Raw genomic sequence first — 11,706 nt, forward strand, 5'->3', positions numbered from 1 at the left:
CAGGCCTCGCCGAGGCTGCAGGCACGGCGGGTGGGAAGGCGGCTCAGACCTGACCTTGGCTGACGAGAACGTGACACACACAGGTGTGCTGAGAAGCCCGTGAGGGAGCACAGACGCCAAGAGAAAACGGCTGAACAAACACAAGCTTTAGAAGCAGATCCCGCTCAGTTACCTCCTCGCAATTCCAGACGGTCGTTTTTCTGCTCCATGTACAGCTCCTGGGCCATTTTCCGGTACTTCCGGAAGTCCTCCATCATGGTGCGCCGCCTCTCCACCAGTTCCTAGGGGTGGGGCCGGGCGGGGCGGGGTTAGAGCGGGCACTGCACCCAGCACCCTCCCGACCTTGCTGCACCAGGAGGGTCGCAGCAGACGACGCAGGGACACTTCCCTTAAAGGGCCCGCCGGGAGAGGAGTGGTGGGGTGCTCCTTCCCGTCCCCTCCCCTGACTGCCCCACCCCACAACTTCTGTATCTGAAAGCCAGTTGCCAAGAGGGTCCCAGGCCCAGGCCCTGCCCCGACCTACAGGCGGCACAGGGAGCACCCTCCATGGAGAAGTGACTGCCCAGGGGACACCCTCTCCCTCCCCACAAGCCAGACACTGGCCCCGCTCTGCCATGAGAGACGGCGGCCATCTGTGGCCTTTCCCAGTCCAAGGACCACACTGACCTTTGAGGCTTTGGACTGGCTCAGACGATCCTTCTGTTCGAAGATCTTGGAGTATTTCTTCAGATCTTTTCTAATTTGCTGAAACAAAGACAGGTCCCTTACGACTTACGCACACAAAGCAAGACCCACAAATGCACCTTCCATGCTGCCAACATGGAATGACACCCCAGCGACCGACGGGCACAGCCTCCAAGGCACTCAGCGTGGCTGGGCATTGGCTCTCAGGTCTCGCAGCAGCGGGCCTGTCCTCCCTTCCCGGGCTCCATCCCTCAGCCTTGTCCTCACACCCTAACCCATTGCAGAGCTCCCCATGCGGACGTGAACCCTGTGGGGACGTGGGCACAGCCCCTTCCCAGTTCGCGCCCATGTCCTAGAGGGGTGCTGACGGGCCTGCGGCTCCTGAAGCTCCGTGACTGCCCTCAACTGCTCTCCCCCTCGGTGGTTCCTGCTCGGGCATCCCTTCCCAGGGTCCCCAGATGTCACCTTGCTACTCCTCGTTGCCACCCTCGCCCGCCGCAACCCGCTGGAGAGCAGACCTTTATCTGGTCCTGGCTCAGGAGCGTGGGGGGCCGGGGCCTCCACAGCAGCTGGCAGAAGCGATCCTTGTTGTTCTTCTGCAGGAGGCGGCCCTGGAAGGTCCACAGCCAGTACGCATTGTCCACCTGCAAGAGGAAGGCGGTTCTGCTACCCCAGCGACCGGGTCCGCAGTGGCGCCCGAGCCACACACCCACCTCACTCCAGGCCCGGCCAGCATGGCGCAATGGTTGAGCGTCAACTCATGACCCAGGAGATCACGGTTCGATTCCCGGTCAGGGCACATGCCCGGGTTATGGGCTCGATCCCCAGTGGGGGATGTGCAGGAGGCAGCCGATCCATCATTCTCTCTCGATGTTTCTCTCTCTCTCCCTTCTGTCTGAAACCAACAAAAATAAGTATTTTTTTTAAAAAGCCTATCCCACTCCTCACTGGTCTGCAGGCAGATGGCGCCTTTGCTGGCGGTACCTGGGGACACGGTACCTGCTACCATGCGTGCCTCACTCTGGGGCAACCCTGTCAGGCAGCGCTGCGGAGCACGTGCAATTTAACAGCGTGCCGAGGCGGCCGGCTGAGCTGAGGGCACAGCCACGGTCCTGGCCAGGATGTAAAGACACTGCTTTGCAGCGTGTTGACCAAGCCCGCGTTCCTGAAAGTTCATGACTTCACTCGACAGAATCACCTGAATTTGACCACAAGCTGCGTGACCAGATGACAATGGTCCAAACCAAAAACTGCTTGGGAGAGCCCTAACCGGTTTGGCTCAGTGGATAGAGCGTCGGCCTGCGGACTGAAGGGTCCCAGGTTCGGTTCCGGTCAAGGGCATGTGCCTTGGTTGCGGGCATATCCCCAGTGGGGGTTGTGCAGGAGGCAGCTGATGGATGTTTCTCTCTCATCGATGTTTCTAACTCTCTGTCCCTCTCCCTTCCTCTCTGTAAAAAATCAATAAAATATATTAAAAAAAAAAAACTGCTTGGGAGAGAAGTAACTGCTGGGAGCACACGTGCACCCCACAGCGAGTGGCCCAGGGGAATGCCCAACCACAGGAGGCTGCAGACCGGAAAGCTGCACCACCGACCCCACACCGAGACCCGCTGTTACCAGGAAGACGGAGCCTGACTCGGGAGAGCGCGACCAGGACCGGCACCTTTTATGGAAAAGGCTGATGCCTCAGGCCTCTGGTCAGGTACAGACGGCCCGAGCGTCACGATGCAGAAGGGACACGCACTCGGGGGAAACTGAGTTTCAAGCTCTGGACCCTCCCAGGGCTAGTGCGCCCGGCGCGCTCCTCTCTGACGCTGGACGGTGGCAACTGCCCGCTTCAGGCCATGTGAGTGCTCCCTGCACGTGTAGTGGGCGAGGCTGAGCCATGCTGATTGGTGGGCACTGCCCACTATGGTACTGCCTGGAACAGCCCCCTCATGAGTGAGAAGCTTCTACGCTGAGGCAGCTGGAGCTGGGCCCAAAGGCTCAATGAACTTCGGTATCAGTAGCAACGCCCGCCCACCTGAGGAGTCAGCCACCAGCCCAGCACCACTCGGTCTCACAGTAGGCAGCTTGGTCCCCATACCTTGTGGCTCCACCAGGACACAGAGGTGACCACGTAGCGCCCAGTCGGGTCCCACTCCACGTCGGAGGCCATGTAGTGCTCTGCAATGTTCATGACGGTGCAGTCCGACGTGTCCACGAATGCCAGGGCGCCGTTCATGCTGGTGAGACAGACAGACAGATGTCCTCACCGGGAGCCTCCCACACAGTTCCCCCGTGTTCCAGGGCCCGTGGAGGCCCCGGGTGAGGGTCCAGGGCGTCCCCTAACCGCTGCCGGGCTGTTAGCATGGACATAACGGAGATAAGGATGCTGCTGAAGGCTGTCGGGCACAGGACCAGCCTGTGTCTGCGGCACGTTTCATAGAGCAGGCCAGCGGTGTGCGACGAGCCTCCGGAACCACAGGGGGACAGCCGCTGGAGCGCCTGCGCACATGGGCAGGGCGCTGAGGGTCCTCGCCCCCATGTCTGCTGGAGGAGCAGCTAAGCAGGGGCAGGGGGCTGAGAGGGCCGCCACGAGAGCACGGTCATGCCTGGGCCCCAGTCTGGAGCGTGCCCCAACACTGTGCACCCATCTGCCCCACACACCAAGGCCGGGTGCCCGTGCACATGAGAACGCCAGAGCTCAAGGATTCAGCGGTGTCACCGCTCGGAACCCAGCGCAGGAGGCGTGGCCTGGGGTTGGGGTTGGAGTTGTGATTGGGGTTGGGGTCGGGGTCTGTGCAGCGGCCCAGAGCGCTGCTTGGGGATCAGGCGGACACTCACCTCCTGAGACCGGCCAGCACCACGAACTGTCCTTGGGGGCTCCAGAAGATGGTGTTGGCCTGCTGCTTGTCAAACATTTCTGAAAGGAAGGAAGCGGCTGTGAGAAGTCGTGCTGCAGGCGCAAGGGCCAGCGTGCAGCCAGGACCGAGGGGCTAGGGACTGGCACGTGCCCAAAGCTGAGAAAGCAGCCTTATCCACGCAATGCCAGGGCAGGAAGCTGAAGTGTAGACACGTGTGAAGGAGCCACGCAGGCCCCGCCTGTCCATGGATGTGACACGCCCACGGAACCACGTGACCACAATGGGTCTCCCAGTGGCAGGCTCAGGCCTGCGCAGCTGCCCCAGCAGGTCCCCCACAGCCGACTGGCTCACCCCTACAAGACACAAGACAGGCCAGGCCACCTACTGATGAGCTCGATCTTGCCGTTGCTCTTCACGTGGTAGAAGGACACGGATATCCGGGGGGTCTCCCCGTGCAGCACCGCGAACTTGCTCCCGTTCGGCTCCCAGGCGAAGGCGATGATGGGCTCTGAGGAGACAGCACCTGGTCAGTTACAGCCGGTCTCACGTACACTAAAAGGACCACCGAGCAGCAGGGGGAAGGCGCACCGGCGCGGCGTCCACTGCAGCTCGCTGGCCCATGCACCTCTGGCCAGTGGAAAGGCCCACCCGCCCACTGTGGGCTGTGCGGCCGTGGCTGTGTCCTTGCCTACCCTCCGTGGCACACAGGGTCCCAGGGCCTCGTGAAGGGCTGCCCTCCTCCCCGGGCAGGAGGCCGGGCCTTACACGTTCTCCTATCTCTGTGCTTCCTCCCACCCTCTTCCTGTCTCTCTCTCCAGCAAAACAGAAACAAAACAGGACGCAGGCGAACTGCCACCCAAAGGCAGAGACCCGGCCTTTGCACAGTTCTCGTGGGTCCGAAGAAGGTCCTCAAACGGACACTCGGATGTGATGAGCTCCGCAGCTAACGACCCAACATGGCTAAGACCCGCCTCCCCGTTCTCGGCCAGAACCCTCGCGCCTGTGCTCGCTGAGCGGGCACAGCGGTGAGAAAAGCGGGGGCAGCCTCCCTTGGCCACTGGAAAGGTTACGAGACTGAAGCTGGAAAGGACAAAACTCCTGAACGTACAGCATGTCTGTAGCTCAGAGACCCACGCCCTCAGGTCACTGCCACAGCCTGTCCTGGCGCCCGCCCCAGCTAGGCACTCACACCAGTTCCCAAGGCCGCTCAGCACCAAGGGCCCCAATGAACTTGCCTTTCATTTCCACCACATCGACAGGCACCTGCTTTTCCCTCATTCGGAAAATTTCAAAATTCGTGACAACACCCTGTTAAAAAAAAGGGGGTGACAATGTGGAGACCTCCAGTGTGAGGAAGACTTAAAGGACAAGTGGGGTGGTCACAACACCCTCTTCATGACACAGGGCCCTCAGTGGCTGATGGACACCGGACGGGACTGTCTTGGGAGAACTGGACTCTCTCCCTCTCTCTCTGGCCCAGACTCTACTACAAAGAACTGCCCTAAAGGTCACGTCACACGCAAACCACACACAAACCGTCCACGGATCTGCAATGCAGCCCGTCTGCAAGATTTCACGCGCTCAGAGAAGGCAGCAAGACCCAGAGGCCACGCCGTGCGGTCCACTCCCTTGCAATGTACCCATCAGAAGATCCAGACAGAGGGAGGGGCAGAGCAGGGTGTCAGGAAGGGAGTGGGGAGTGGGAGCGGGTGGCTGCTAACGGGGGTGGACTTCCTGTCTGGGATGAGGAAACGTTCTGGAATTGAGACAGTGGCGACTGTGTTTCGCAAGTTGGTGAAAGCCACTGAAGCGCCCCCTGGAAGGCTGAGGGTTATGGTACGTGGATTGTATCTCAATGAAACAGCCTGTAAAGGGAGGGGAATACGTCCACTGGAAGGGAAAAGCAGGCCGTTTTGTAGGAAAGTTCACTGTCATGACGCAAACCCAAAGCAGAACCGAGTCAAGCAGGCCCTTCTTTGTGCTTAAAAATATTGAGAAACAATCTATTCCCTTCACCTCCAGAGAAGAGGGGGGGAGCCTGGAGCCGCATGAACAGCTGGCCCGCGAGCAAGGCAGGAGTTAGGGGCCAATCTCGCGCAGTCAAAAACCCACATCTAACTCGAGTCCCCCACACAGAACGAGCCGTCCCTTAGTGCCCACAGGGCCTGTGGCAGGGCCTCCGGCTGCTCGAGCCCGTTAGAGCGAGGGTGAGGACCAGCGCCCACAGCCCCTCCCAACGCTGCTGCTGATCTGCGGCTGGTGGAATTGCAGGTGTGAAACCCGGGACGGAGGCGGCTGGGTCTCGGCTGGGAAAGGCCCACGTGTACGTGGGCCGCGCAACCCACACCCCGTGCTGTTCGTCAGCTGTGTTCCCATTGACTCTAAGCCACGCGCGCATCTCACCCACTCCGTTCTACAGATAAAGGACACTCCTCAGCGAGATACGGCCAGAGAGCTTGCTACAACCTGCCAGCTCCCTCCTCCTGGGATCAGGTGGGCCTGACGATAACCCACAAACTCCAGCCACGCCTCCACTAGCACCTCCACACCCCGAGCCGGCGCAGCCCCGGAACCAGGACCGCCCGGCCCCGCGCACCTGGGTGCCCTTGGGCGTCCTGTCCACTTTCACACACAGGTAGTCCCCGTTCTTCTGCCAGTGCAGCTTGCAGTCCACCACATTGAAGAGGTTCCTGACCCGGATCTCCTGTCGGCTGGGCAGCTGCATCAGGGTCACCCGTGCGGGAATATCCTTGTCTTCGGGCACCCAAAAGGCTATGATGTTACCACCGGGGGACCAAGAAAAGTCTCTGCGCGACAAAGGAACCACCGTCACCAGGATGCCGTCACCGGGGGCAACGGCAGAGCTCACAGCAGCAACCCTTCGTGGGAGCGCACTGCCTGGTGCTGCTCTAGGACCTGGACATTTCATCCTGGGGCAGCCCGGACCCTAAACTCTCTCTGCCAGGGAGGAAGAGATGCTGACAGTGCCGCCCAGCGCCACGGCCCCTCCGCCAGGACTCACACCCACCCGACCACTCCCGGCGCTGCCAGCAGGTTCCACCCCTTTGAGGCTGACGGCCGGGCTCTGTGCCTTACAAGGACCCAGTAGGAGCTGAGGAAACCCACAGCAACAAGGGAGGAGCCGCGGCTGGAGGGAGACTGTGAGTTCGTGCTGTGAGCACCATCTTTACTTCTGCGTTTTCGAGAACCAAGTACTGGCTTTATTTTCAACATAAGCCATAATTTTACCCAAAAATGTAAGAAAGGCCCAGCTAGCATGGCTCAGTGGTTGAGCACTGACCTATGAACCAGGAGGTCACAGTTCGATTCCCAGTCAGGGCACATGCCTGGGTTGCAGGCTTGATCCCCTGTAGGGGGCGTGCAGGATGCGGGCAATCAATGACTCTCTCTCATCATTGATGTTTCTACTCTATCCCTCTTTGAAACCAGTAAAAATCTATTTAAAAAAAGAAAAGAACGCAGGGAAGGAAGGCCAGTTTAAGAAGCTCCGTGACTGCATGGACTGTCTCGGGAGAACAGTCCTTGGTGATTGGCACAGCGAGGACCTCATTGACCTGAGAGGTGAGATGGACTTCCCTTCACTCCACCGGCGAGACTGCTGCTCATCTCCCGAGACAGTTCTGAGAACAGAACTTTAAGAAGCGTGACCCGGCACGGCGGCACTTCAAGGCAGACACTGACCCACCCAGAGGCTTCAGAGGAAGGAAAGGCCGTTCTGACAGAGGAGCTGCGACTCACCAAACGCCCCCCAGACCACGTAGCACGGAGCCCTGTCACTACGTGGAGCCCCTGCTCCACCGTGTGGCCCTCAGGAGGCACCCCGTGCGGGGAAGGGACACGTCGCCCAGGCGGCACAGGCCGGGGCCGGGGCCGGAGAGCGAGAGGAGCGGCTGGAGGAGCCCCACTTACTTGATGCCGGAGATCTTCAAGCTCTTCTTGTCCAGGAGGCCCATGGACTGCAGGAAAACAAGGGTCACAAGTGACTGAACAGGCCAACGTCTCAATAATGCAGTGTTTTTACAGAAAGGCAAGCGGAGGTTCCGATGGGAGCTTGCATGAGCAGAGGCAACAACTCCTGAAACCGTCCACGTTTCCCAGCCACCTCTCCGCCCCAACCCTCGGAGCACAACAGGGGCTGGCAGAGAACGACCAGCCCAGGACACACCGCTCCACCACGCCCGGGTCCAGGGAAAGCCCACCCGAGCCGGCCCCGCTCATCCCGGGATAATGCAGTCCATCACTCACAGGCGTTTCATAGATGCTGAGGGTGTCGAGGGTCATCCGAGCAAAGAATTTACCATCATGGCTCCACCTGAGACAAGAAAAAGACCAGTGCAGGCTCTGCCCACGAGCAGCCCCCGAGGTCGCCAGGCTCCCACTGTCCACCTACTTGAAAATTGGCCAATGAGCGGAGTTTTCACAGTGAAAGCCTCTCTTCTTCTGGCCGGTAAGGATGTCCCAGATGATGATGGCCTGGGGGTCATCCTGTGTGTCCATCAGGGGGCTGAAGGTCACCAGGTATCTGTAACAGAGGGGGACACGTTTTATTTATTTAAAGTAAGTTTTTGTTGATTTGAGAGAGAGAGGAGAAAGAAATATTGATGAGTGAGAACCTTCCATTGTCTGCCTCCTGCATGCCCCCTACTAGGGATCGAGCCTGCAACCCAGGAGGATGCTGGGTGGCTGTGGACCATGGCCTTCAAGGTCCTCATGTTCCACCCACTCCCCCCACAAAGCTACACGGACTATCACACACAGGAGGGATGTTCGGTCACAAGAAAATGATCTGCAAAATACATGATCTTGGACTAGATCCTGAACTGAAGGGGGAAATTTTACAAAGGACATCACTGGATCAAGGGATAAAGTTCTAACAGTAATTGATGTTAAATTCCCCGACGTTAACGACGGCATGTGGCTGTGTAACAGTCCCTTTCCTAGCAAATGACTCGGGGGAGAGGGACGCGATCCTTCCACTTACTCCCAAAGGCTCATGAAAACATTATGCTCATCTATTTGGAGAGAAAATGACAAAGCAACCAAACCACACGTGAACTGGAGCACTCGGCACAGAGCACACAGGAGTTCTCAGCCTCCCGCCATTTCTAAGGGTGAAACTACAGCACAAGAAGTCTCTGCAGGCGGCCAGCAAGAGCTGAAGGGAGCAGATGCCAACCGCACTTCCCCATGGGCTTACCTTTCGCAAGGGGAGAAGTCAATGAGCTGGACCCCCTGGTGGCTGAATCTCTGAATCTGTTTGAATTTCTCTCCCCCCCAGAGAGCAATGCCTCGCTGATGGAAGGTGGCTAGGTAGGTGCCCTTGGGAGACCAGCGCACGTACGTCTCTGTCCACCGCTGTGGAGAATGCAATGCCACCATTAACGCAACAGCACAGCCAAGCGCACACTCCTAGACAAGCCCCGGAGACCAAGACCCCTCCCCTGCTCTGGTGCCCAGCTCCCTCCCCATGTGGCAGCAAACACCCACCGCTCTCTCCTCAATCGATACGGGATCCTTCACATCATTCCAGAATATGGAGGTGCGTTCTCCGCTCTCGAAGATCACACTGTACTGATCCCTGCACTCCGCCTCCTCCAGCCAGTAGCGCAGATTTCCCTGGAAGAAGACCGAGGGCGGGGTCACATGTCAGTTTTTATGAGAGAAACGCACTCATTGGTAACCCTGCTCTTGGAGGTGGACACATTCCGGCAGCATCTCCAACTGCCCAGGAACTCCCCACCTCAAGCCAAGAGGCTAGCCAGCATTTCAACTACTTAGATACCGACTTCATTCAACATACCAAGTCTTTGAAAGGCTGTTTCTCTGGAATATCCCATTCATCACTGATGGTCATATACCTGGAAGAGAAAAAGAAATGGTCCAGTAGCAGTCACATGGCAGCTCCCCCTGGCTCCCCCCACCCCCGCCCTGGGCAGTCCAGCCAGCCCTCAGTTAACACCCACTAAGTGACATAATTGATGTAAGTGTCTACGGCAGCTCATCAACACTGTAAGGAAACGCCATGTTTGAGGACCTGCTGCACTGCACCCTGCTGTCCACCCCAGAGCAGGGGAAGGACGGGTTTTATTGGTAAAACCGGTGAGGGTGCTGGTGTGAGGAGGTGCTACTGGCCAGTGTGAGGGGCCAGGGATGGGAAATGGTCCTACATGATGTGACCAGAGGTGGAGCCACCCAGAAGGCAAGAGCCCTCCCCCTGACCCGGGCCATTCGCAGGGTGAAGGTCCAGGTTCGCACGGTCCGAGCCTGAGCTCACTTGTCAAAATCGGTGAAGAGGTTGACTCTGAAGGTGTGCTGCTTGTCCAGCTTGTAGCCGTCGGCATTCTTCACGGCATCCAGGGCATGGGCAGGAGATGCATACTCCAGGAAAATGTAACTGAAGCGAGAAAGAGGCAATGCGTGGACATTCAGATCAGCGTGCTCGTGCTCAATACACACGAGACCTCCACAGCTGCAAACATGGCACGCACCCGGGACCGTGCCCCTCCATGTCCGAGGCAGCCAGATCTCGGGCAGAGCAGTTCCCTGAGCATGAATGAAATCCCAACAGAAGCTCCCCATTCATCAAAACGCCCATCAGCTTGACTGTGGTAATGGTTTCATGGACGTGTGTGTCAAAATGTGTGGAAGCATACACTTTAAAACTGGGCACGTTTATTGTATGTCAACTATTTCATAAACTTGTTACAAAACCTGAAGTCATAAAGATTATGGCCCTGGCCCGGGTGGCTCAGTCGGCTGAGCGCCGTCCCATGCACCAAGAGTTGCTGGTTCCATTCCTGGTCAGGGCACATGCCGGGTTGCAGGCTCGATCCCCAGTAGGGAGCATGCAGGAGGCAGCTGATTGATGTGTAGCTCTCACATTGATGTTTCTCTCTCCCTTTCCCTTCCTCTCTCTCTAAAAATCAATAAAAATTTAAAATGAAAACACCCCCTGAATTTGGAATGATTGAAAAGAAAAGTCATAAATATTATGTGTTAGGTTGCATTACAGGCGAAGTCACAAAGGTTCTCAAGGGTGTTTCATTATAAACAAAATAGAACAGGTATCCTTCCACCTGTTTCCACATAGAAAACATTAGGAGCAGCACTGTGCTTGACCACTTTTTTGTAAATTAAAACTATGCTCGGTAGTTTCCAAAATCTCAACTACATAAACGTGATCACCTTCTCACCCCTACCCTCTCAAAGACTGACATTTACATGAAATGTAAACAGAGAATGTCTGACTAGACACTCCTTCCTCTGATGACCACCTGATCACCAGCCGACACTGCCCACAGCAGGCCCCAATCCAGCGGTTCTCAACCTGTGGGTCGCAACCATCGGAAAACACATATAGCACATCAGATATTTACATGACGATTCATAACAGTAGCAAAACTACAGTTATGAAGTAGCAACAAAAATAATTTTATGGTTGGGGGTCACCACAACATGAGGAACTGTATTAAAGGGTCGTGGCATTAGGAAGGTTGAGAACCACTGCTCCAATCCCACTCCTAGGTCCAGAGCAAGGAAACAAATACACGTGCTCAAAAGGGGACACATGGGAGACTGTGTAACTGGGAAACACGAAGTCAACTGATAGGAAGCAGATGACCTGTCGTGAGAGAGGACAGAAGCCACAGCATTTAAATAAAGGAAGCAGAGTTCCAGTCACCAACACAGAAGACCCACTACGGGATTTCAAAAGCAAACTGCAAGACTGCCTATTATGCTATCATTTGTAAGAGGCACTATTTTATTAGTAGTAACACCAGAAAAAAAAAGCTGATTAAGCAATGACAATGCTTTCACCTAAACCATAAAAAATATCCCCATTTGTGATGTTAAAACGTGAAAAAAAAAAAAAAGCTGGTCTTAGAATCAATGCAATTGCACGTGTAAAATTTCCCTGGAATTCTGCCAGCTCCCAGGTCCTTGGGCCCGTTACCCTGGGTGAACCGTGTGCCCACGGCTCTGACAGCAGCTTGAAACACCAAGCTCTGATTCTGTGAGCGCCCAGCAGCCGGAGGCCTGAGGCCTGTCCCGAGCGAAGCACACACCTGTGCGGACCACGTGCTGCGGCAGAGCTTCAGCTGAAGGTGAGCGCCCGCCGGACTGAGGCAGAGCCAGAGAACTCGGCCACTTGGTG

General features: G+C 56.9%; 1 protein-coding gene across 1 annotated transcript in view; it reads right to left on the bottom strand.

The window, feature by feature from the left end:
* Positions 1-11,706, bottom strand: part of EIF3B (eukaryotic translation initiation factor 3, subunit B) — a 13,283-nt gene that overhangs the window by 1,338 nt on the left and 239 nt on the right. Inside the window, exons 2-16 of the mRNA XM_014530987.1 lie at positions 9,826-9,945; positions 9,352-9,409; positions 9,039-9,167; positions 8,749-8,906; positions 7,942-8,073; positions 7,797-7,863; positions 7,461-7,507; positions 6,127-6,337; positions 4,766-4,838; positions 3,916-4,038; positions 3,511-3,589; positions 2,771-2,909; positions 1,203-1,328; positions 667-744; positions 173-281 (exon numbers count right to left, since the gene is read on the bottom strand). Of these exons, the coding sequence (XP_014386473.1) occupies positions 173-281; positions 667-744; positions 1,203-1,328; positions 2,771-2,909; positions 3,511-3,589; positions 3,916-4,038; positions 4,766-4,838; positions 6,127-6,337; positions 7,461-7,507; positions 7,797-7,863; positions 7,942-8,073; positions 8,749-8,906; positions 9,039-9,167; positions 9,352-9,405 (1,525 nt within the window). The 5' untranslated portion in view covers positions 9,406-9,409; positions 9,826-9,945. The remainder of the gene's footprint in view (positions 1-172; positions 282-666; positions 745-1,202; positions 1,329-2,770; positions 2,910-3,510; positions 3,590-3,915; positions 4,039-4,765; positions 4,839-6,126; positions 6,338-7,460; positions 7,508-7,796; positions 7,864-7,941; positions 8,074-8,748; positions 8,907-9,038; positions 9,168-9,351; positions 9,410-9,825; positions 9,946-11,706) is intronic.

The sequence above is a fragment of the Myotis brandtii genome, unplaced genomic scaffold, assembly GCF_000412655.1.
Source record: "Myotis brandtii unplaced genomic scaffold, ASM41265v1 scaffold786, whole genome shotgun sequence".
In the NCBI taxonomy this organism is placed as follows: domain Eukaryota; kingdom Metazoa; phylum Chordata; class Mammalia; order Chiroptera; family Vespertilionidae; genus Myotis; species Myotis brandtii.